At 37.8% G+C, this 24,576-nt stretch overlaps 1 protein-coding gene across 1 annotated transcript in view; it reads left to right on the plus strand.

Moving 5' to 3' along the window:
• Positions 1-24,576, plus strand: part of VPS41 (VPS41 HOPS complex subunit) — a 128,032-nt gene that overhangs the window by 33,016 nt on the left and 70,440 nt on the right. The window contains exons 5-6 of the mRNA XM_015570467.1: positions 14,199-14,273; positions 22,621-22,683. Of these exons, the coding sequence (XP_015425953.1) occupies positions 14,199-14,273; positions 22,621-22,683 (138 nt within the window). The remainder of the gene's footprint in view (positions 1-14,198; positions 14,274-22,620; positions 22,684-24,576) is intronic.

A 24,576-nucleotide genomic window follows, 5' to 3' on the forward strand; every position in this document is an offset into this window, starting at 1 on the left:
GTTTATTGGGCACGTGTTAGCCTTTGAGTTTGACATGCTTGCCCTAGAGTATATATATTTTTTCTATGAGTTAATGCAACAGAAATGGGATTATCACCCCAGAAACCATGCAATTAGAAAAGGAACAATAAATGTATTATTATTCTTTAAAATTAATTCTTAGAGGGCTTCCCCTTAAACTACCCAAGTCCTATGCATCTGTTGTGCAACAACTTTGAGGACAAACTTCATGAACAAAGTCCGCTCAAGAAAGGTAAGTATGGTGCAAATCCATGATGACTGCAAACCTATGTGAACATCTCAGCAGGGTCCACAGATATCTTTGCTTATTTCTCTATATGTAAGATACCATCCGTGATAAAGGAATAATCTTTTAGGAGAAAAGACATTCTTAATTCTTTCTCACTTTTATTTGTAACATGATAGCAGCAGCATTGCTTATGCATTCTATTTACTTCAAAACAGTTGAGAAAGTAAAGCCTTTGTGTTTCACAAATGGGGAAAAAAATCACCTATCTAAAAAGGGCAGTACAGATACTTTAAATCACTGAGACCAACTTATTAATCAAATAAAAAATGCCTATTTTGTTTTTCATATATAACCTGAAGACCATTTAAATCATCACAAATTCAGCTGTATCTTTGCCACAGAAATTATTGTTATAAAGCTCTCCAGTGTAAAAACATTGCTTTATCAATTCTCCTTTTAAGTCATTTCCCAAGTAGATTGTCATCTCTCAACAATTCTCAAAAGAAGCATCTTGTAAACCAAGTTGCTATGTCTCTACTAAAAAATTCCTGGAGTCAATTCACTAGACCTGCATTGGGAACCATTTCACAGAGCCTGGTTACATAAGTAAGCATGTTCTTAAAACACCAAAGCAATAAACCTGTTTGTTCCACATATGGACTCCAAGAAGAAAGTCATTTGACCTGAATCCCCAAAAGAAATTTATCAGCTGAGCTGGACTCCTCATGGTCAACCAGGGCCCCGTCAGTCTTCATTTCCAATCATCACAACAGCACTTCTCTTTCTGCATCCGTTCTGGGGTACCTGAATTTCTAGTTATTTTATTTTTTACTAGAGGCCCAGTGCATGAAAATTTGTGCACTCAGGGGGTGAGGGGATGGTCCCTTAGCCTGGCCTGCGCCCTCTAGCAGTCCGGGATCCCTCGGGCGATGTCTGATCCCCATGGGGGGATTGGACCTAATCTGGCAGTCAGACATCCCTCTGGCAGCCCGGGAGCCCTCAGGATGTCCGAGTAACATCTTAGCCGTCACTCGGACATCCTTAGCACTGCTGCTGGCCAGCCATGAGCCAGCTTCTGGCTGAGCAGCGCTCCCCCTGTGGAAGCACACTGACCATTTAGGGGGGCAGGCCCTTCGTTGAGCGTCTGCCCATAAGGCACTGGTGGTCAGTGTGCGTCATGGCAACCGGTCATTGTGCTGTTAGGGTCAATTTGCATATTACGCTTTTATCATATAGTATATCTTTTTCTTATTTGGTTGTACTGTCTAGGACCAGCCATGGGCAAACTATGGCCCGTTGGCCGGATCAGGCCCGTTTGAAAAGAAAAAAACTAAAAAAAAAAAAAAGACTGTTCCCTTTTATGCAATGATGTTTACTTTGAATTTATATTAGTTCACCAAAACACTCCATCCATGCTTTTGTTCCGGCCCTCCGGTCCAGTTTAAGAACCCATTGTGGCCCTCGAGTCAAAAAGTTTGCCCACTCCTGGTCTAGGACCTTTAATAAGGTGTTGTTTCCACCTTATTAAAGGTCCTTCATCTTTTATTGTAGGATTTTTTTTTTTTCAGTTTCTTCCCTTACTATTTATTATGCATGTTCACTTGACATTTAAAAGTGTTTTGGGTTTCTTCAATGTGTTCATGTATTATTATAGCCTTTTAAAATAAAGCTGATGTGCTAGGTAAGAATGATGTATTTAGCTCTTATCACAGGATCATAAATAACAAAAAGGTTCCTTATTATTTTATTCATTTTTCAACAGTGTTTATGTAGCTCAGGGTGGTAAGTTCAATAATAGAGAGAATGTGGTTGTCACTACTGAGGGAAGAGAAGGTTGGAGGAAAGCAGTGATCAGTGGTGTCAGTTGTCACAGTGGCTGAGAGAGGCTGAAAGAGGTCTCATTACATGAGCTCCAGAAAGTTCTTGGTGGCTTTAGGGAGAATAATTGGCAATGGAGGGGTGGGCAACAACTAGTTGCCATGGCATTTAGGAGTGACGGGGATACAAGGTTGTGGGGACATTGAGCAGATCTCCCAAGGAACTAGCTGGGACCTTTACATCTTTACTCTTGCTTTCACTGAACCCATATTTTGAGACTTTGAAGAGTTCTCTAACTTCAAGATTGCCTGTTGATAAATTTATTCCACCTTAATTTAAAGAAGGATTTCATGTGAAACTAGAGGTGAAATCCTGGAGCAAATGAGAAGATTTGAGAATTTATAGTTAAAAGTAAGGCATTTTTGGTCATAGAATAAGTCAGTGAGAAAATAAATGTTTTGTAGATTTAAAGAAAAACACACAGTTAGGTGTATTTTTCAGAGACTTCTTAAATCCTAATGGAGGTCTTGCTTACCTTAGAGTGTATCATCAGGGAAGAGTAAAGCAAGCAGTAAAATGAGCTTTTCCCAAGTATCAAGAGCAGACTTTTGCTTTTCCCACATGTAACATAAGTGCAGTTTTCTGGCTAACTGTGACTAAAGAGCCTGAAGCTGCATGAACAGACAGCCGTGTGGATGTTGGGATCGCTAACTAGAGGATCTCTGACCGAAGGAAAATGAAATTCCATCTTCTGTTTCTTATTCATTCCACCCAGCGTCCATGGGGATGCAGCATTTGTGAAGGAATCAATTATCCATTTGTTAGGCGGAGGAGACTTACAAATTATACATTAGCAGATTGATTTCTTAGGTTCACTGTTGGGGGACCGATAGCTTAAGGTGGGATGATGAGAAGTACCAAGGGAAAAGAAGTTGCCACAAAGAACACTATTAAAAGCAGCTTTCGAAATGACCGTGAATTTATTCCTAATTGAAGAGCTGACATAATCCATACTAAGTGTATTTATTTCAAGCATTTTACATTAGGTAATTGATTATCACATGAGGAGTACATGTTGGTAATTTTGCCTTTTCTTTACCTTTAAGAACTACAGGCCACCTGTAGTGGACTTGGACTCAGAGGTATATGCAAGTCCTTGCCCCCTCCTGCTTCCTTGGGCTTCTTTTTTGTTCCATTAAGGAAACATTTTTGTATGTTCTGTAGTGTCAGCTTGACATTATTGATTTTTGAACAAACTCACTTATATTGTCCAGAATTCCAAACATGTCTCCATTAGGAATAAAATTGTGGCTAATGGAAAATACAGCGGAGGCCATTTTTCTCAGGTCTTTTTTCCTCTGGTCTCTTACCCCTATCTAAATCTACTCCAGTATCCCAGTTTTGCAAACATGCTCCTAAATTATATGCGTATAACAAGCATTTGAAAAATCAGTGTTGAAGAAAGACAGAATCTTACACTCTGTTTTTTTTCTTGTACCTTTTTCTTTTTTGTTTCTTTTTCTATTGCTGTAGTTATTGTTTTATTTCTAATATATAGACATGACGGACATATATGTCAGACATTTGTTCCTGCTTCTGAGAGGAATGATTTTGCACCATTGACAGCTGTAATATTAAATGTTATGGAACTATTATATTATCACCCAAGATAAAAATATGTGCTGCAGGTCTCCAGGATGATGGCTATAGCAATCAAGAGTAATTTTGTGTATGTTTTCTTGATTGATGAATTTGCTACATAATTATTTAAAATTATTCATCTTTTGATTACAAACAAGTTAAATATTTGTTGTAGAAAATTAGCAAAACATAAAATGGAACCATCTAAATGATAATATCTCAGCACCTAGATATAACCATTGCTGATATTTTGGAGAGTGTACCTCAGGTCACATGCATTATATATATATAAACTAGAGGCCTGGTGCATGAAATCTGTGCACGGGTAGGGTCCCTAGGCCTGGCCAGTGATTCAGGGCTGATTGGGGCCTTACGGCTGCCGGCTGGGGCCTTCCTTCTCTGGCTGCCAGCTGCTGGCTGGGGCCTTCCTTTGTTCTGCGCCACCCCCTGGTGGTCAGTGCACATCATAGCGAGCAATCAAACTCCCTGCCTCCTGGTCAAACTCCCGAGAGGACACTTTGCATATTAGCCTTTTATATCTATATATGTATAAAAGCCTAAGTGACTGAACGACTGGTCACTATTGTGTGCACTGACTACTGGGGGCAGATGCTCAATGCAGGAGCTGCCCCCTGGTGGTCAGTGTGCTCCCACAGCCAACCTCCTGCAGCTGGCCAACCTCCCACGGTCCCTCCCCGCAGCCAGCCGGCCCGGATGGCCCCAATTAGCCCAGCTGGCCAACCTCCTGTGGCCTCTTCCCCCAGCCGGCCAACCTCTCATGGCACCTCCCCCCAGTCAACCTCCTGCAGCCCCAATTGGCCCTGATTGCCGGCCAGGCTGAGGGTCCCCACCTGTGCATGAATTTGTGCCCTGGGCCACTAGTATATAAATACCTGTAAATTTAATATTATTTATAAACATTGGATTGTACTTACACAGAGCTAACCAAATTATGAGATTTGAGGGCATTGTTCTCCAGACTGCAAAGCCTGTTAAAGACTTATGACACCAGCTGCAAATTCTGGGGGTTCCCAAATCTGCCCCCCTGTTTGATGATTAGCTAACGGGCTCATGGGGACTCACTGACAGCTATTATATAGGGTCTGCCAAAAGTAGGTTTATAGTTGTGAGTATGTGAAACACAGAGTTTATTCTTATATTGTTATTTATTTACTAATTATTGTATTATTTATTTGAATTATTTGTCATCTTATTATTGGTGTTCTTATTTTGTATCCTTACTTATAATTTATCTTTTGGGTAATGATGGCTGGTAATTTTCCTTCTTTTGCCCAGCCCTGTGTTCATGATTATAGTTTATTTACAGGGAAATGATACAAGTCAAAAAAATCAATCAAAGAAAGAGATGCATTGGGCAGAGCCTGGGATGATTGTAAAAGTGATGTTTCCATTGTACAAAGCACGTTACCTTCCTGGCATAGACGCATGCCTACCAGGGAGGCTCACCTCGGTGTCCCGGGTTTTTATTGGGGCTCTCTTATGTAGGCATAACTGGTTGATGGTTGATCCACATGGTTGATGTCAGCTTTTAGGTTGACTCCACCCTAAATCACAGACTCGTCTTTCTCCCATGGCCAGCCCCCCAACCCCCCCCTTAACACTATCTGGTGTGACTGGCTCCTGCCATTAACAAAGACATCTCTAGCATGCACGATGGTGTGACAGATTATCTTTCAGAAGCCAGAAGGGCAAAGGCCTTCTGTACATTTTTAAATTTTAAAAATTCTGTTTGGGCAAGGTCAAATTTTTTCCTACATAAAACTTAAAAAAACCCCACTATTTTGTGGGTTTATGCTTTTAATTGTTATCATTTAGATTCCTTGCTTTTAGAAATTAAGATAATTTCCATGTCTCAGTGTCTTACAAAAGAAACCTGCTGTGAAAAGCATCTTTGCACAGTAATCTTCTCCTTGGGTATAATAGGCAAGGCATATTTTAAAGAATTTTTATATGCCTTGCCAAATAAGCTTTTAGAAAGTTTCTCCAAATTTGAGTGCCCATCAGCAGTCTAAGAAGTGTATCTATGTTTGTGGTTCCTTGCCAAAACTAGCTATTTAAACCATCTTTTCTGATTCTACCCTGGCCTGTTGGTTAGAGTGTAGTCCTGGTATGCTGAGGTTGCAGGTTTGATCCCCAGTCAGGGCACATAAAAGCATCAGCCAATGAATGCATAAATGGAACAACAAATTGATCTCTCTCTCTCTCTCTCTCTCTCTCTCTCTCTCTGCCCCCTTCTCAAAAAAAATTTTTTTAAAGAAAATATTTCCTGATTCTATGGACAAAATATCTATCTGGCTGTTTTAGTTTTCATGTATTTGTTATTACAGAGGTTGACTCTTGTTCTCCTTTACCTATAATTTATACTGTTTCTTTTGTGAGTTGACTGTTTATTTGTGAGTAAAATATCCAAATTTCTTTCAAAACTAAAGAAAAATTTAAAATGTACAGAAAGCTGCAAAATTGTTTACAATGTACATGAGGAGGGATAAGTACCCCTAATCTATAATAACCTGTCATGAATCAGTATTAAAATGATGGACACACTAGTAGTGAAACTGTCTCTTTCTCTGGATTTATGCCTAGAACTTACAGTTTAGGATTGCAGTTTTTACCGATGTACTAACTAGCTTTTCTCTTCACTTCTACTTGAAGTGGCCCAAGAAATATAAAATATTTGTACTTTCACTTTAAAATAGGTAAGGGAAGGAAGTAGTAAATGAACATGTGCTAAATACCTCATCTTCTAGATGCAATTGTGTTGATTTTGGGAGAGACACATTCAGCTACAACTTATAGTAATTTGAAGATAATCACTAATAAGATGAAAATAGAATGAACTACTCTAAAATTTTTCTAGATAGACAAGAGAAAACAATGAGTAATATAGCGAAAGAATAAGAATGAAATAGGAAAACATTTTTCTAAAAAGTATAAAATAATGTAGCAACTAAGCTATAAATAGTTTGTTACTAAAAGAAAAATTGCCTCAGCTTTGAAGAACAGATATCTCACAAGATTATGGAAATAAAAAATAAAGATATGAGCAAAAATATACTATAAAAGCCAAATTAAAACTAAACATGTGGGCAATAAAAATGAGACAAAGTAGGGTTAAAGGCAAAAAGCATTAACTAGCAGAGGATATATTGATTAAATTTACAAATTAAAGGGAAAATATAACAGTTATATTCTTTGATGTGTCAAATTATAGGGTATGTAATATCCAGCCAAAGCTTATTTGACTAACATTGTAGAAAAAATGGACAAAATTGCTATTGGGAAGATTTTGAAACAGTGTCTTCCAGTTTTTGAGAGATCATGAAGAAAAAAATGATATATAGAAATGAGATAATACAAATAACATGATTAAAATGTATTTATTTTGAAGTCAAATAGAGAATATGAAAGGATGTATCTTACGTTTCAAAGACAAATCAGTAAATTTCTAAAAATAGATATACACATTCTCCGAATGTTATTGTAGTGACACTAGAGTTTATTAATAACTAGATAAATAAGCAAATAACACTGTCATTGTCCTTAGAAATGAAATAAAACAAAATAAAATGTTACTTTTCTCGAAGAGGAAATAGTTTATTGCATTTCACATTATTTTCTGGCTTCTAGTTTCTGGTCAATGTTATACTCAAAGGAAAATGCAAATCATTATTTTATGATTAACAAGTGAGCAGTTATAATGAAAAAGATATAAATTAATGTAAGGAAATTAGAGTAAGGTCAGCAACACTGTTCTAAGACAAAAAAGGAAAATTAATACTGATTTGGAATAGAAATTAAGAGAAAATATCAAAAATAGAGCAAATTTATTGATGAAGTCTGGCTTCTATAAAAAGGCTTCTACAACTGTTAAACACTTGGTAAAGGCAAGCAGAGAAAAAAGGAAATAAAATATTTGTATACCTACCTGTAAGACACTGTTATGTACATATTTTCATATTTGTAAATATAAAATAAAAAATTAATGTTACCTACCACAGAATTGCTGTGAAGAGTAAATAATATAAAACCCTTAGAATGAAGCCTGATGCATAATAATCATATATTAAATATTAACTTATTAGTATAGTATGACTTCTTACTATTACTACTAATACTGTTAAAGTATTGAATGAACAAAAAATAAAAAATATATATTTTCATCACTAAAAATTTGAAATGCACTGTTTTCTGAGAAAGTAGAAATAAATGACCATTATAGAATTAGAGCATTTGAGTAGCTTGACAATCATGGGGAAAAACATAATCTAAGAAATAACTCGTTGAAGTTCTTGACCCCAGACATTTTCATGGGCAAATTTTCTTTTTTCATTTAAAAATTTTCAATGTTTATTTTTATTATGAACTATAACTTTAGAAAGTATATAAAATGTACAGTGAAACAGTTAAAAAGCAAACAGTCACATAGCGACCACTCTGTTAAGAGTAGACCATGTGACCCTTCTGCTCACAGTTCCCTTAGAGCAGTGGCTCTCAACCTTCCTAAAGCCGCGACCTTTTAATACAGTTCTTCATGTTGTGGTGACCCCCAACTATAAAATTATTTTTGTTGCTACTTCATGACTGTAATTTTGCTACTGTTATGAATCGTAATGTAAATATCTGATATGCAGGATGTATTTTCATTGTTACAAATTGAACATAATTAAAGCATAGTGAATAATCACAAAAACAATATGTAATTATATATGTGTTTTCCGATGGTCTTAGGCGACCCCTGTGCAAGGGTCGTTCGACCCCCAAAAGGGTCGCAACCCACAGGTTGAGAACCACTGCCTTAAAGGGTCCCACTGTACTCACCTGTGTAGTAATAACTGCCTAGCTTTTCTTTTTCATTTTATACCATTTATGTGCACCTACTGTGCACTGTATTGTAGTTTTGTCCATTTTTTATATGTTGTGTAAATGGGATCATACATATCAGAAATGAGAAAAGGATGCTCACCATCATTGCTATTCCCAGAGTAAAAAGTGCAAGACTTCTAAGGGGAAAAGTATAAAACTTCATTCAAAGTCACTAAAGAAGGCCTGAATAAATGGAGAAATGGTTCATGGATATGGATTAGAAGAATCAATATTGTAAATCTATCAAAGGGAAAGCTATCAACATTTCACCATTAAGTGAGATTGAGGAATTTTTCTCCTAGGGTGCTAAGAGTTTTTACTATGAATGGGTGTTGCATTTTTTTTCCTTTTTTAAAAATTTATTTTGTATTTTCTTTTTCCATCAGCATTTATCCCCTTTATTCCCTCTTCTACTCTCTCCCATCATAATCACCACACCTGTGTGCATGTTCATGAGTTCTCAAATTTCATCAACACTTTTTCCATCTATTGAGATGATCTTTCAGTATTCCTCATTTCTTTTATTAATGCAGAAAATTATAATATATTGATGAATTTCCCTGTGTTACATCAGCCTTGTATTTCTGGAATAAACATGGCTTTTCTATATATGCTGACTTCATTAATATTTTCTTTAAGCTTTTTCTATTCCTCTTCATAAGGGATTTACTTGTACTTTTTCTTTCTGTTAATAACTTTGTTGAGTTTTGTTTTGGTAAGGTTACACTGGCCTGGTAACATGGCCTTCAGTTTATTCTCCTGTAAAATGGATTAAATATCTCTTTCAAGGTCCTTTCCTCTTCTAACATTATGGGAACTTAGCTCCTTTTAATCTGTTCTCTGGAAGAATTGTGTGTGATTGGATTTTTTATTCTTTTAACTATCTCTTTTGAAGTTAATATTCTAGTTAGTGAGTTTGACAGTAAATAGGATAAAGTAAAACACATAAGTATAAATAATAGTTTACTGGCTCTGAGCAACTAGAAGAATGTATTAGTCTTTCACTGAGATAGGGATACCATCGAGACAGGTTCTTTTATGATGGAATATCAGGATGTTGGTTTTGGATATGTTTTGATTGAGATGCCTATTAGGCATCCAAGTACATATATAAAGTAGACAGTTCTATATGTTGGTCTGAAATAGGGAGTGGTCCATTCTGGAGATAGAAATTTAGGAGTCATTTCATGACCTGAAAGAGAATACCAAGGGAGCCAGTGTTGATGCAAAAGAGAAAAGGTGGAAGGACCAAACCATGAAATACAAAGATCAATACATCAGAAATGGGGGGCAGGGCCCTGGTGGCAGGGGAGGTCCCCCATGGGGCCAAGGGAAAATTTTTTTTAAGAGAGGAAGGAAAAAAAGAGGGATCAGGAATATCCACCCAAAGAGACTGAGAAGGCCCAACTAGAAATGTAAAAGAAAAATAAGTATAGTAATCTGGAAGCACAGGAGAGAGTTGTCAGAAGTGTTACCTGCTTCTATTAGGAAACATGAGTTAGGATTGAATAATGACCATTATGTTTAGTAATATGGGGGATATTTCAATTTGCAATTTATTTGGAAGAATAAAATTTCTTGAAAAAAGCCAAGGAAAGTGTGGAGTTATGACTGGATCTTGCCGCTACCAAATATCAGAACATACTATATTTATCCTATATAATTAGATCGATGTTCAGTTGATATAGCAGTGGACAAAGAGACCACAGTTGAAAACCCAGAAGGTTATTTAAGTGAATATAAACATTTATTATATAATAAACATAGTTTTCTGTAGAATGAGAAGGATGAATTAATAAATGGGGCTAGCCCAACTAGATATTCATTTGGAATAAAATAAAATGAATCCTGTAAATATTAAAGACTTAAATGTTAGAAATAAAGCAATAACCATTTTGCAAAAAATATATATATATAATAGACCACGTATACAATGTCTGGGTTCAAAACTGTGCCAAAACCTCATATCCTAAAAACGAAAAAGGAAATTGACAAGAAAACAACAAACATGGAATAGAAAAATGGGTAAGAGCCCTAGCCGGTTTGGTTCAGTGGATAGAGCATCAGCCTGTGGACCGAAGGGTCCCAGGTTCATTTTCAGTCAGGGGTTTGTACCGCGGTTGCAGGCTCCTCCTGGCCCCAGCCCTGGTAAGGGTGCATGCAGGAGGCAACCAATTGATGTGTTTCTCTCACATGATATTTCCCTCTGTCTTTCCCTCTCTCTTCCACTCTCTCTAAAAATCAATGGAGCCCTAACCGTTTGGCTCAGTGTATTGAGCGTCGGCCTGCAGACTGAAGGGTCCCAGGTTTGATTCCGGTCAAGGGCATGTACCTGGGTTGCGGGCACTTCCCCAGTGGGGGATGTGCAGGAGGCAGCTGATCGGTGTTTCTAACTCTCTATCTCTCTCCCTTCCTCTCTGTAAAAAATCATCCCCAGTAGGGAGTGTGCAGGAGGCAGCTGATCCATGTTTCTCTCTCATCAATGTTCCTAACTATCCCTCTCCCTTCCTCTCTGTAAAAATCAATAAAATATATTTTAAAAAAATAAATAAAAGTCAATGGAAAAATATCCTCTGGTGAGGATTAAAAAAGAAAATAGGTAAGAAGTGTGAACAAAGAGTTTACCGAACAAATTAATTGGCCAAAAGACTTACAAAAAGTGTTTAAGTTTCTTAGTAGTCAGAAAAATAAATCAATGAATATTGATCTTTGGTAGAAAAAAAAAAAGAAAAACTTCAGTTGCTAATAGGGATGTAAGGGAAGAGGATTCTAATACTTTGAAGGTATGATTTCCCTCCCTAATATTGCTTATATGGTGGTACAAACGGATTCCACTCGGAAAGAAACGGGTTGTGACGAAGTTTGCCTTCTTTGTGTGTAGAATACTAGCACCACTGGGTGGCTTAGACACTGAGTAACAGTCACTAGCTTCCAGACATGGCGCATAACTCTTGAGGCCTCATTTTCCTTGTTGTGAGGCAGAGATAACCATCTGTCAGTGCTGACTGCTTTCCCCTGAGGTTGTGAGGATCAGCTACTGTGTCTGCCAGGTCTTCGGCAGTGATAAGTTGTGATTCAGAGAATATTAGCTCAGACCATGAGCTTTTCAAAAGTACCCGTTTAAGAACAAATTATGTAAATTTTGTGTATGTGAGAAGAAAATGTACTTCTGAATGTTAGTGGTAGTGAAGAAGGGCCTTGTAAAGAAGGATTGTGTTCAACCCTAGTTGGTTTGGCTTAGTGGATGGAGCGTGGGCCTGCCGATTGAAGGGTCCTGGAAATCAAACAAAAAAAAAATCGATCCCCAGTAGGGAGCATGCAGGAAGCGGCTGGTCAATGGTTCTCTCTCATCATTGTTGTGATCAATGATTTTCTCCCTTTCCTTCCTCTCTGAAATCAGTAAAGATATATTTAAAAAAAAAAAAAAAAGAAGAAGAAGAAGAAAAAGGATTGTGTTTAGCATTGGGGCTGAGTTTCGTAGGCCTGGATACGTGCTGCCTAATAGGACACTCTGCAGTAATGTATACCTTCCGTGATGTGCGCTTGCTACATGATAACTCTAGTCCAGTGGCTGTTGAGCACTTGGCATGTATTAGTGCAAATGAGGAACTAAATTCTTAATTATGTTTAATTTTAATTAATTTAACTTGCTATATGAATAGTCATATGTGGATAGTACTGTATTGGATAGGACAGGTACATAGATCAGGCTCCACATACATATTAAATTATAGTTTGACATAGGTGATAGCCAAAATGGGTATTAAAATGTCATTTGCTAAAGAAAGACCAGAATAAGAAAACTGTTAACAGAAGGTATTTACTGTGGAAAGCATTAACCAGAGTGCAGAAGCTGAGTAGTGGGACTTCTCAGCCAGAAGTGCGGACATGCTGGCCCCAGTGCTTTTGTTTTGCCGTGCCCATCACAGCATTCCCTTTGCAGGACACCTCTTTGTGGCTCTGAAGGCCGGAGCCCTGGCTCTGACACTTTTCTGTCGTGATTCTTATGCATGGCCTTCAGTTTATTCTCCTATAGAATGGATTAAATATCTCTCGTCAAGGTCCTTTCCTCTTCTAACATTCTGGGAACTTAAAAGATAGCTTGTGTGGTGATATAGGGATCAAGATGAGAAGAGGTTCTGTGGCCATTTGTTTTAGCCTGTTCCACAGGAATCTGTCTCCCATCAGCCAGTCAGTAAGTGGACTTCTGAGGGCTGGGAATCTTGGTTTTTGCCCTCACGTTCACTTACTAGCTCTGAAATATTTTCCACTGGAGAAGGATCCAATTTCAGTTTTGTGTATTTCCATTCATTATTAAGAAGTCAAACTATTAGGAAATAAGATATTTAAAAGTATCTAGGATGTAGATACTAAAAAGAACACTAATTTGCAAGCTCATGTTATAATCATTGATGACTTACTTTTCAGGGTAAGTTTGTTCCTGTCATGTTTTATGTAGATGGTTGGGAATTGCCATTATTTAAGAAGAAAAGAGAAGAAGAGCTTGTCATATTTTAATGTCAACATTTGCTGATTTTTACTTCTATTAGAATATCTACCTGCATGAATGTTTTAGTAATTAAACAATTGTCTACATAGAGAACTGGAAGGCTATGAAAAATATTAAAAGTACAGTTGTGTATTTATACCTGGGAAAATACATCGAATGTAGAAAGCCTGATTCATATCTTCACAGATTTTTAAATTTGAGATTACTCAAAAGAATGGGAGATAACAAAGTTTGTTAATATCAACTAGACCCTGTGAATTTCCCCCAGGAAGTACTAAGCATAAAGTATAAATAAAAATTGATTTAGTAATTTATAAGAGAAGAATAGATTGGTTAGTGAACCAAAGTAAAACAAGTAAAAATTTTTTTTACATTATGATTTTTCTTTTGTTTTTTCTTTTGTCCTTTTAATGATTTGGTTGGGAAAGCATTTTGGGAGTGTGGAATAAACAGAACAGAACAAATAAAAAGGCATATAGCATGTAATAAAAAAATAACATTTTAGGAACTTAAAGTGTGTGAAATAGACAGTTTGGGGAAATCTTAGGTTTCTGGGCATTTTACATGTCTGGAAACAAAGCTGTATTTTGCCCTTTTCATTGGCAAAATTAAAATATGTTTTCGGTTCATGTATCTAAACTAACAGACAATTTGTATTATTTAATTTTACAAAGATCCAAGGCATTTGATTATTAATATACTAGAGCCCAGGTGCACAAAATTTGAGCATTTGCGGGGGGGTCCCTAAGCCCGGCCTGCACCCTCTCACAGTCCAGGATTCCTTGGGGGACGTCTGATGGACGGCTTAGGCCCGCTCCCAGCAGTCGGACATCCTTAGCACTGCCGCAGAGGTGGGAGAGGCTCCTGCTACTGCTGCTGTGCTCGCCGGCGATGAGCCCCACTTCCTGCGGAGCTGCGCTTCCCCTGTGGGAGCACACTGACCACCAGGGGGCAGCTCCTGCATTGAGTGTCTGCCCCCCTGGTGGTCAGTACACATCATAGTGACTAGTTGTTCTGCTGTTTGGTTGATTTGCATATTAGCCTTTTATTATATAGGATACTTTCCTAACGATTTACATTTTGTTTCTTAAATAGAGTCCTGTGAAGATAAATCAGATTAGCCTGGATGAAAGTGGAGAACACCTGGGCGTGTGTTCCGAGGATGGCAAGGTACGTGCTGATGTGGTCACCTGGAAACCGTGCTCTGGCACTGGAGTCTCCAAGTGCTTGGAAAAGCACTTCCCTTACTGTATATGTGCATTAAAGAGAAACTTGCTTATTCTTTGTGGACATGGGCTTGCTTCCCATTGCTCATAATTAAAGTAAAATATATTTTTCACAAATGTGCCTTAGGAAAAGTAATTACAAGAATGTCAATAATGTAACTAGTATTAAGCTGATTAACAGCTGTGGCAGGGGAACGTGTCACCTTAATCATTACTGCTATGCCACTTAGACTTCAGTGACTAGTCTGCAGTTCCTGCAAGACAGTAGTTTAATGCCTTTCTGCCATAAATCCACAAAATTGGATTTTGTGGTCATGATTTCTGTGGGCCGGTGGTTTCATTTCACACAAGTTATGAATGTTTCTCTTGAATTATAGAATCTTTTGATAAGCAATCATAGCTTATCAGAAGAATAAAGTATCTTACAGTGGCCACATTAAATAAATATAAAATCAATATATGTACAGTTTCCTAAAAACCTGGCACCCACTTCCTCAATCGAGAACATACATCATTTGTGCTGTATATAACTAACAATTATTAGTGCTTCTTGCTGATGTTGAGCTGTGACATTTAGTGGTTGTGGTGATTGATTTTCCACTTATAAGAATGTCTTTTTTTGTTTTCCAGTCGATGGAAGTCTTTTCTAATGTTGGTTTGCAATGATAAAATTCTAATGCACAATGTGTTTAAGATACTTTTCTAAAATAACAGTTTAAGAAGAAAGTGCATTAAGAATCATTAGAGAACCTTACCTATTCCTGATGGAAGACAGGAGATTTTCTAATCTAATTTTGATTTTTATGTGATCTAAATGCAATGTGCCATTAGGATGAGTAAATTAAAAACAGCGTACTCCGTATAAAAGATTTATACCCATTTGATCTGTTACCAAAAGATAAATGAAGTCTTCTTGACATACAAGAATGCATTTTATGTACCTAAGCCTAATGTTTCTTAGAGTCTTTTGAAATAGTAATTGGAACACAGGTGCTTTTCAAAAAGCACTATCAAATTTTATAGTACCTTCTGAAATTCTGAGATAAACCAGACTGTCAAGAAGAGACTGAGGGAAGAGTTGTTATGTGCAGAAATTGAGAAGAATTATCCGAACTATTGAGACATATTTGTATTTATATATTTGTAAGAAAGGTCATCTTCATTTTGTTTTCTGAATGATGACGAATTCCTTCTGGGTTGTTATCAATTTAATGGAACTAATTTATTGAAAGAGAATATTCAGTTTTTGAATTGAGAAAAATTTTTATTAAGGTAATTCATCTAGGAATGTTTAGGGCTTTAAATTTTGAGCAATTATTATTTTATGTAGCAAATTTCTGGTGAATAATGCAATGACCCTCATATCTCATGGGGTACACTTTTTGACAAACACCTCTGTTTTTCTATTTTAGTAAAATTTAAAACTGCTGTATTTTGGTGTAGACCAATGATACATTTTAAAAAACGCTTTCTCATATATTTTATTAGCATTGGTAGAATTGAAAACAAGTATTTCATGCATTTTTTTATGTAAGCTAGCCTTTACCATGAGTTAGTCATTATTGTGAAAATTGAGTAGCAGTATAGAGTGATCTGGTAAAGTGATTAGTGATGATTAAATAAAGATATTACATAAACTCCAGATATCTAAAGTGAATGCATCTCCTAAGGGCTGTTGTGATTTTTCTTTCTTTAGTGTATTAGGAATCTATCTCTCTATATAAAAGCCTAATATGCAAATTGTCCCCATGGGAGTTCGACCAGGAGACTGATCACTCGCTATGGCATGCGCTGACCACCAGGGAGCGGTGGGGGAGGAAATAAGGCACTGATTGGCCCTGATCACTGGCCTAGGGACCCTACCCATGCATGAATTTCATGCACTGGACCTCTAGTAGTAGATAATTACTTATGTCCTATTTCAAAGATAATCTTAGATATTTGTTTTCAGTTTTGAAGCCATAATTCTAACCATTGTTTAAAATGTTCTCTTTTAATTCAGCTGGTGCTCATTTCTGTCTTTATTCCATGGCTTCTCTGTGATTGAGTTCTAAATTTTGAGATATATCGTGTGTGTGTGTGTGTGTGTGTGTGTGTGTGTGTAGTTTCAGTTTACTGGCATACATTTTTAGGTAACTTTCTGATAAGTGCATATAAGATTTACTCTCTCTGTTACAGATATTTCCTTCATACATAAACTAGAATTAATTTAGTATAGAGTTCTGGGTTGAAATATTTTCTCTCAAAATTTTGGAGATGTTGCTCCCTTTTGTCTGACTTCCTTTTTGTAGACATGTCAGAGGCCAGTCTAGCTTTGTTCTTTCACAAAACCTTTTTAATTTTTCTCTTGTCCTGCCTTGGAGCTCAGACTAATAACACTAGCAACAACAACGACAATAAACGGCCGTTGTAATGGAGTTTGCTAACTTATGTCATGTTTGGGTCTGTTTTCATTAATTTTGTCTGGAACACAGTAAGTTCTTTAGATCCATATTCTGAAGTATTGTTTTCATTTCAGGAAAGTTTACTTCCGTTCTGATTGTGATTATTGCCCCAGTTCCCTTAGTTTTCATTTCTTCAAAGAAACTCAATAATACATGCTTAGGCTGGAGGCAGTGTGGTGCAGAGGCTCAGAGCAGAGCTCAGTACTCCGCCGGCCTGTGTGGCAGCCCAACCCCCGGCCCCTGTGCCGTGCTGGGCATGTTTGCCCTCCCAGCGCCTCCGCTCTCTCAGCTGGGCAGTGGGCACAGTGGGAATCCTGCATGGGAATGTCTCCAGGTGTCAGGTGTATGGTGAGCTCGCCACTGATTAACCATTTTTATTGCTAACCATTCGTTTCTTAACCCATTACCATCTGATCTCTCCCCCTCCCACATTATTCCACCTAAACTTTTCAAGGTGAGCAGGTGAATGGATAAGCACTATTCACGCTTCCTCTCTTTCCTAAGATGTAGGTTGTAAGAAAATGGGTCATATTGTGTGGCACACCCGCCCCCCACCACGTATGTGCTTAGCTTTCTCACTATTTTTATCCTCTCATTCTTTGTCATGGAGAGTTCTACTTGTTTATTCCCTTTGCTGATCTGCTTTTCTTCCAGCATCAACTTTACTTTGTGGAGTAGAGTTTTATTTCATGTTGCATTTTTTTTTATTCTCAAAATCTTTGTCTCTCCCAGTTCTGTTTATATTAGCCTGATATATACAGTAGGACCTCGGGTTATGTCAGAGATCCGTTCCCACGGGGCGAAGCAACATGATTTTCGCTGTAAGTCGGAACCCACCTATATAAGCACCTACGTCACTCACATGGAGCCCATACACGGCAGTAATGAAGTGAAACAGTAAAGAAAAATTTAAAAGGAAGATAACAATTCCTGGCCTTTACTTGTGGTAAATAAATAATAAAAAAACATAAAGCACATATGTCGAAATGATGGAACTTTTTTTTTTAATAAATAAATGGGAGATGGTGACATAACCATGAAACAGCGTACGTCGAGTCCGAGTCCGACGTAACCCGAGGACTGCCTGTAGTTAGTTTTTTAATTTACAACTTCTTATGTGTCTTAGAGTGTCAGGCAGTATGGTCTAATGGTTAAGAGTGGGATTACCTGCCACTGTGTTTTAGCTGTGTGATGTCAACTAAGGTATTCATACCTCTCTGTGCCTCAATCTATTTCCATCTCTATCAAATGGAGATAGTAATAGCGCCTACCTCATTGGTTGTTAGGAGGAATAAATGAGTTAGTATATGTAAATTGTTTGGAAGAGTACCTGGAGCAGAAGAAACATGTGATAATTATTAGCTATTGTCATCCTTGTCATCATCATCACCATCAGTAACATTATTCTGTGTTTCTGCTCTGGATTCATGGGGGTCTTTTCTTCTTCTTATTGAAGTCGCTAAAGAGTTTTCTGGTTTTTCTTTCTTTTCTGATTATAATTAAAACATTTTTTAAAGCATAGTTTTCTCCCTCAAAATTGTTGGAATTTTGTTCTGCAGTATTCTTTTTATAGTCCTGGTGTGTGTTTTTGTTGCTTGTTTATCCATTACAGAATAAGAAGAGCTCTCTCTAAACCTGGGTTAACAAAGGGATTCATGTCTGACGGTTCTTGGCCCTGCATGTTATCATTTTGGGTGTTGTAGAATCACTTCTGAGCTCCATGCAGGGGGCCTGTTAATGAGCTCCATTGCCTCTGACCAGAGGTAATCAATCAGGTAAGGCTTCCGCCCCAGAGTGAAGTGGGAGCCTGTGTTATCACCCCTCCCTGCTCCCTGACACTTCCTGGGTGGAGAAGAGGAAAAGCAGCAATCTCCCTTGTGAGGGTCCCATCACTACCTCCCTCAGTGTAATGACAGTTCTAATTCTTGACCTGTTGTTACTTGGAAGCTGGGGTTTGAGAGCGGCTGTGATAAGGGAAGTACCGATTGGGAGGGCTGTCTGACACTGGCCACCTCACTCACAGTCACTCTATGTCAGATGGTCTGTCACCCAATTCTCTGGTTGGCAAATACATTGAAATCCTTGCTAAAGTGGAGAAGGATACGAAACCTTCCCTACTGTTTCCTGGAGGTAGCTTTTCTTTACTTCAGGCAGCAAAACACACATCTCAGACCTTCTGTGGTTCTTCTATGTCTCTGTGGTTCTGTGGTTAATGAGAAACCCTCTGGGCCTTCGCAGTAGACTAACTATAAGGCCCATTTCTCTGAATTTTCTATTTTTCTTCATTAGGTATTTTGGTGACACATTGGAAGAGGTTGTTGGGGCTGCTGTAGGGGATATAGTTTTCAAAAGAACCCTCTCTATTTTAACCTTTTGTTATTCTTAGATGCGGTCTTCCTAAGAGCTCTCCAGGCTCTCATTTAATGGGATCTTTTCACAGATACGTATGATATTCACTGACAAAATGGCAAAGTAAATAAAGGGGGAAAGAGGAAATGAATGAGAACTGTTTTGAATTTTATTAGTTTAGTAGTGTAACTTGTGACCGATTAGTTTGGGCTGTCACGTAAGTGAAATGAACGAAACACCGAAGGCTTTACAGATCACCCTGCTTGTACTGATAAAGTTTCTGACATTTGTCTTACGAAGTTATATTGTTTTTTTATGCTGGGGAAGATGAGGACAAATGATGAAAATGTTATTCAGTGAAGTGTAGTAATAGAGACTGACCTAAAAGTCTAATCATCTTTGCCGTCTTCAGCGAGCACTCCTGGAGCCCTGGCTATACAGTAGAATTTTTGCTTCTGACTAGTACTCAAGCATAGTGATGAGGGTCAGCCTGTTTGCCAGGAACTTCTGTGATGTGTTCTCTTTTCTGTTTATTCCTTCTCATCACTCTATTATATTTTCAATATCGATTCCTAATTTTAAAAAACATTTTTATTAATTTTTAGAGAGAGAGAAAAGAATTGATGTGAGAGTAAACCAACAATCAGCTGCCTCCTGCACACATCCTCACAGGGGATCTGTCTGCAACCCAGGCGTGTGTTCCAACTGGGAATTGAACCAGCAGCCTTTCGGTGCGTGGGAGTACACCAAACCAACTGAACCACACTGGCCAGGGCTGGATTCATAGTTTTTAAAGGGACATTTATCCCTGGGGATTTGTAATTTAATTTTCACTATAAGATTCATAATCCTAGTATTTACCGTCTCATTTATTGGTACCTCAGTCTTTTTCACCAGGCTTATACATCATTTATTTCCATTGCAAATACTTTTGCCTATAATGAACATCACTTAACTTTTGTTCTTAAAATCACTTTACCTGCTATAGGCAGACGGAAGTTTATCCTTTTGAATTAATAGTCTGCTTCATTTTTCAACCTCTGTCACAGAGTTGCATAATTCAAGTCAATATTCACTTTCACTTTAGTTTGGCAAATATTTCGGACTTTTGAATGTATTTTTTTCCTAGTCTACTTTTCTTACACTTTATATGGAAAAAAAAATATATATATATATGCAAATTTTAGGCTATCTCACATAATGGCATTATGTAAAAAAATAGGGCTTGGGACACTTTTCTTGCTTTTGATCACCTTAGGCAAGTAATTTATTTTTCTGAAGAATTGTCTGTTGCATAGGTGTGACGGTGTTTGTTCTCATACCTGGCAGTGTTGCTATCAGGACCAAGTGAGGCAGAGCAGGACTTTTAGTGCTGGCTGTGTCCCGTCAGTCATGGTCCTTTAAAAATATACTTTCGCCCCAGCAGAAGGCTTCATTTGTCTAGGGTGGAGCCTCGCCATTAGTAACTGTGCAGGGGAGGCAGGGCCGGAACCACCGAGGTGAAGGATGTGGGATCACTGAGAGACATGTGAGCAGCAGTAACAGAAGGTCTGACACAGGATCATGCTGCCGCATTGTTGTACAGAAGGGAAATAGCTATGTTAGAAGAATTTGAACTTCCGTGTCCAGCATGAGTTTATACTGAAGTAACTTCAGTGAGTGGACCACTTATTGATTTACTCCATTAAGATTCAGATGATATAGTAACACCACTACTTTTACCCAAATTTCTTGGATTCTGCTTATCAATTAGGTTAAACTTCCCTTGGGTAAAGTAAAGCTCTGAATGCAATGCTTGTCTTTCCTACTTCTTAATCTCCATTTTATAAGAAGTCTGTTGTATCTTATGCTTAATACATTTATATAAAAATAGTGATTGGATACCCTCTAAGCAATGAGAAGCAAGGTAGTGGTGGGCATACATGTATTGTTATGTTAAGAATACATTCTAACAGGCTACTTCAGGGTAAATCTAATTCCTTCTGTGTTACGTTGTACCATGTGCTATTCTTGGAACCCAAATGACATACTTGGCACAAGGGTATAAAAATAGTAGTCACTAAAAGAATGGCATGTCCTATAGAGTTTAGATTTTAGTGAATAAACTTTTCTCCAAAAATTATAGTGTGTGTAAATTTTTCTCTTTGAACTTGCAACAGTGAACCATGCACAACTTACCAGGATTAAAACAAAAAGAAATAAAAAGTTGGGCAGCTTTTATATCTGTTTAAGAAATTGAATTTGTAATTAAAATCTTTTGACAAAGAAGCCAATAAGATCTAGATGCCCGGCTAGTGAATTCTTACAGAATTTAAAGAAGAAAAATGCCACTTTTATAGAGATTAGAAAAATAGTAAACTCATCCCAAGTGTTGGGGAAAGTTCTGTGCCCCTGATAGCTCCAAGTGATTGAGGGCCCCTGGAATTCTTACGCTCTGCTAGTGAGAGTGGAAATTTATCCAAACCGCTTTGTAAAACCGTTTGGCTGCCTCTGAAACGTGAATAGATGCATAACCTCTGACTCAACAATTTCATTCCTAGTTATATGAATGTCTATGAAAGTGCACCAGAAGATTTGTAAACAGTGTTTATTGCGGCATGATCGTAATGGCTCCAGTCTGGAAACAACCCCAGTGATCGATACATAAATTTCATACATTAAAATACTACACAGCAATGAAAGAAATCAGTTACTGCTGTGTACAACGGGATCGGTAAATCTCACAAAGGAAATGTTAAACGAAAGAAGCCAGTAACATTACTTATGGTTCATGTACATAAAATTCAGACACCGCCACATCCCAACTGGCGATCCTCTTTAGAGTAGCAGTTAGGTTGTGACTGGGAGGGGCGGGAAGGAGCATCTCGGGTTTTCCTTCTTGGTCTGGGTGGTGGTTACAGGTGTATGTTCATTTCCTAAAAGTTGATGAAGCTGTAAATTTATAACTTGGACCCTTTAGCATACGTCTATTCATTTTTTAAAAAAAGTAAACAACTCAGAAAATTGATTAATTATGAATAAAGTGGCCTGGAATGACTTTAAGTAGGCACTGATAAGTAGAAACTTAAACCATACATTTATACAGTCTTGGAATATTCAGTGTAAGATTGTAAGTGAAGTGCAGTTCACCTGATTTCTTCCCACGTTGCCCTGCATGGTTGATTTATATGTGACTCAAAAAAGAAGCTCCTTTTTCCTTTAAGGGAAGTAAAAGAATTCCTGTAGGGATAGCCTATGGGAAGCTCATAAAAGAATACTAATGACCTATTCATATGTGTTTTATTTTTTTAAATTGGCATCATTAATAAAAAAATGTGTAGTGAGTAAAGGGAACTCTATCCATGAGATGCTTAGAAGAGCTTAATTGTGGTGGTGTCTTCTCACCCTATTAGAATTGTTTTCATTGGATGTGGAATAGAGACCAGAAGGACCTTCGATTATTAAATGTTTTACTTTGTTGCTGTCATGGTGAAATTACAGGATCTATTTCCTTTTTAGGTGCAAGTGTTTGGACTGTATTCTGGAGAAGAATTTCATGAGACCTTTGACTGTCCCATTAAAGTAAGTATTCAGTAAATTTTAATTTTTCTAAGGGTTTTCTTAATGAAGGCCATAGGATTACAATACTGTGAGTGCTACCAATTTTTTAGTAGGTTTGTTAATAAGCATCTATTAAACACAATGTACTATAGAAACTATTCAGTCCTTTAAAGGAGTACAAGATGTATATTATATGATTGTGATCTCAGGAATATTCTTGTAGTGGGTGAGATCTCTCTCTCTCTCTCTCTCTCTCACACACACACACACACACACACACACCTGCGCTTAAAGACTCGGTTGGTGAAAACAATATGAAGAAGTCCAAAGCTGAGAGAAAAGTTACCTTTAGAGTAATTAAAGACTCAGTTGGTGAAAACAATATGAAGTCCAAAGCTGAGAGAAAAGTTACCTTTAGCTGTTCTTGTTAGTGACGTTTTTAGATGGAATGATGTTTGGGCTTTAATGAATGGATAGGGCAGATGGAGAATTTGGTTTTCCACGTGGAAGAACAAAATAATAGAAACAGAAAGGCCAGAAAGTTTAAATTGTGTCCGGGAAGTGGCAAATAGTCTAGTGCAGATAGTGCGTCCATAAAATACTGACTCAGCAGGATTGCTGTATATCCAGGCTAAGGAATTTGGGCTCCATCCGTTAGATAAGGAGAAATTATTGAATGTTTAAGAACAAAGACATGGCACAAACTGAGGTGAGCTTAAGGAAAAGTAGTATGGCAGCTATATGCAGTATAAACTTGGAGGCTGATAGCCACAAGGCAGGAAGACCAATTTCAGATAAACAGTTATGTTAGTTAAAGTGATTATTGTAGTTGTTAGAGGAAGAGGTCATGTATTTTTCTCACTTGCTTATTCTAACATCTATGGATTGACAGGTAACGAGGAGGAAGGACCAGATGGTGTTTGAGAAAGCCAAATCTGTCCAAATAGAGGGTGACTGGGGGAGAGTGACTGGGAACGAGACAGGTTAGAGGGCTAATGCAGTGCTCCAGGCGGGGCGGGGCAGGATCTCAGTAAAAAGAGCAATAGTGAGCGCAGCAAACCTCAGAGATACTGAGGATCCAGTTCCAGGCCACTGCAAAAAGGCGAGGATCGCAGTAAAGCGGGTCATTCTCTTTTTGCTGGTGGAGCATCTTGACTTCAGTTTGTTAAAACACAGCACCTGTGAAGCTTGATAATGTGAAGAGCAATAAAATGAGATATGCCTGTATTCAAGATGGAGTAGAAGAGATGAATTTGGAAAGCCTTTACAGCGGTTCTCAACCTGTGGGTCGCAACCCTTTTGGCGGTCGAACGACCCTTTCACAGGGGTCACCTAAGACCATCCTGCGTACCAGATATTTACATTATGATTCATAACAGTAGCAACATGACAATTATGAAGTAGCAACGAAAATAATTTTATGGTTGGGTTACAACATGAGGAACTGTATTTAAAGGGCCAGAAGGTTGAGAACCACTGCTTTAGGAGGTAGACCTAACAAACCTTGGTAATGGATTTGATGAGGGTGATGAAAGATGAAGGAGGTGAGGGGAATGCCATCTTGAAATACGGGGTGATTTGAGTAAGGACGTTGCTGATTTGGTTTTGAGATTAGATAACTGTAGCACATCTTTTAGGAATATTATGGAGGTTTTGGAAACATGAGTGAGGGACTCAGGATAGAGAGTGGCCCTAAAAACACAAAGTTGATAACCAGAGTTGAGTACGATGAAACCACTTTGAAGGGCATTATCTAGTTAAAGGTTAAAGAGTGAGCAGAGAACACATGATGAAATTTTAGAACATCTAAGTTAAAGGTTCAGGCAGTGGGGGGGTAGGAGGGGAGGTGAATTACAGCAGGGATCTAAGAAGCATCAGAGGGAACAGAGGAGATACAGAATAAGAACATAAAAT

This window comes from Myotis davidii, unplaced genomic scaffold (assembly GCF_000327345.1).
Source record: "Myotis davidii unplaced genomic scaffold, ASM32734v1 scaffold2027, whole genome shotgun sequence".
NCBI classification, from domain to species: domain Eukaryota; kingdom Metazoa; phylum Chordata; class Mammalia; order Chiroptera; family Vespertilionidae; genus Myotis; species Myotis davidii.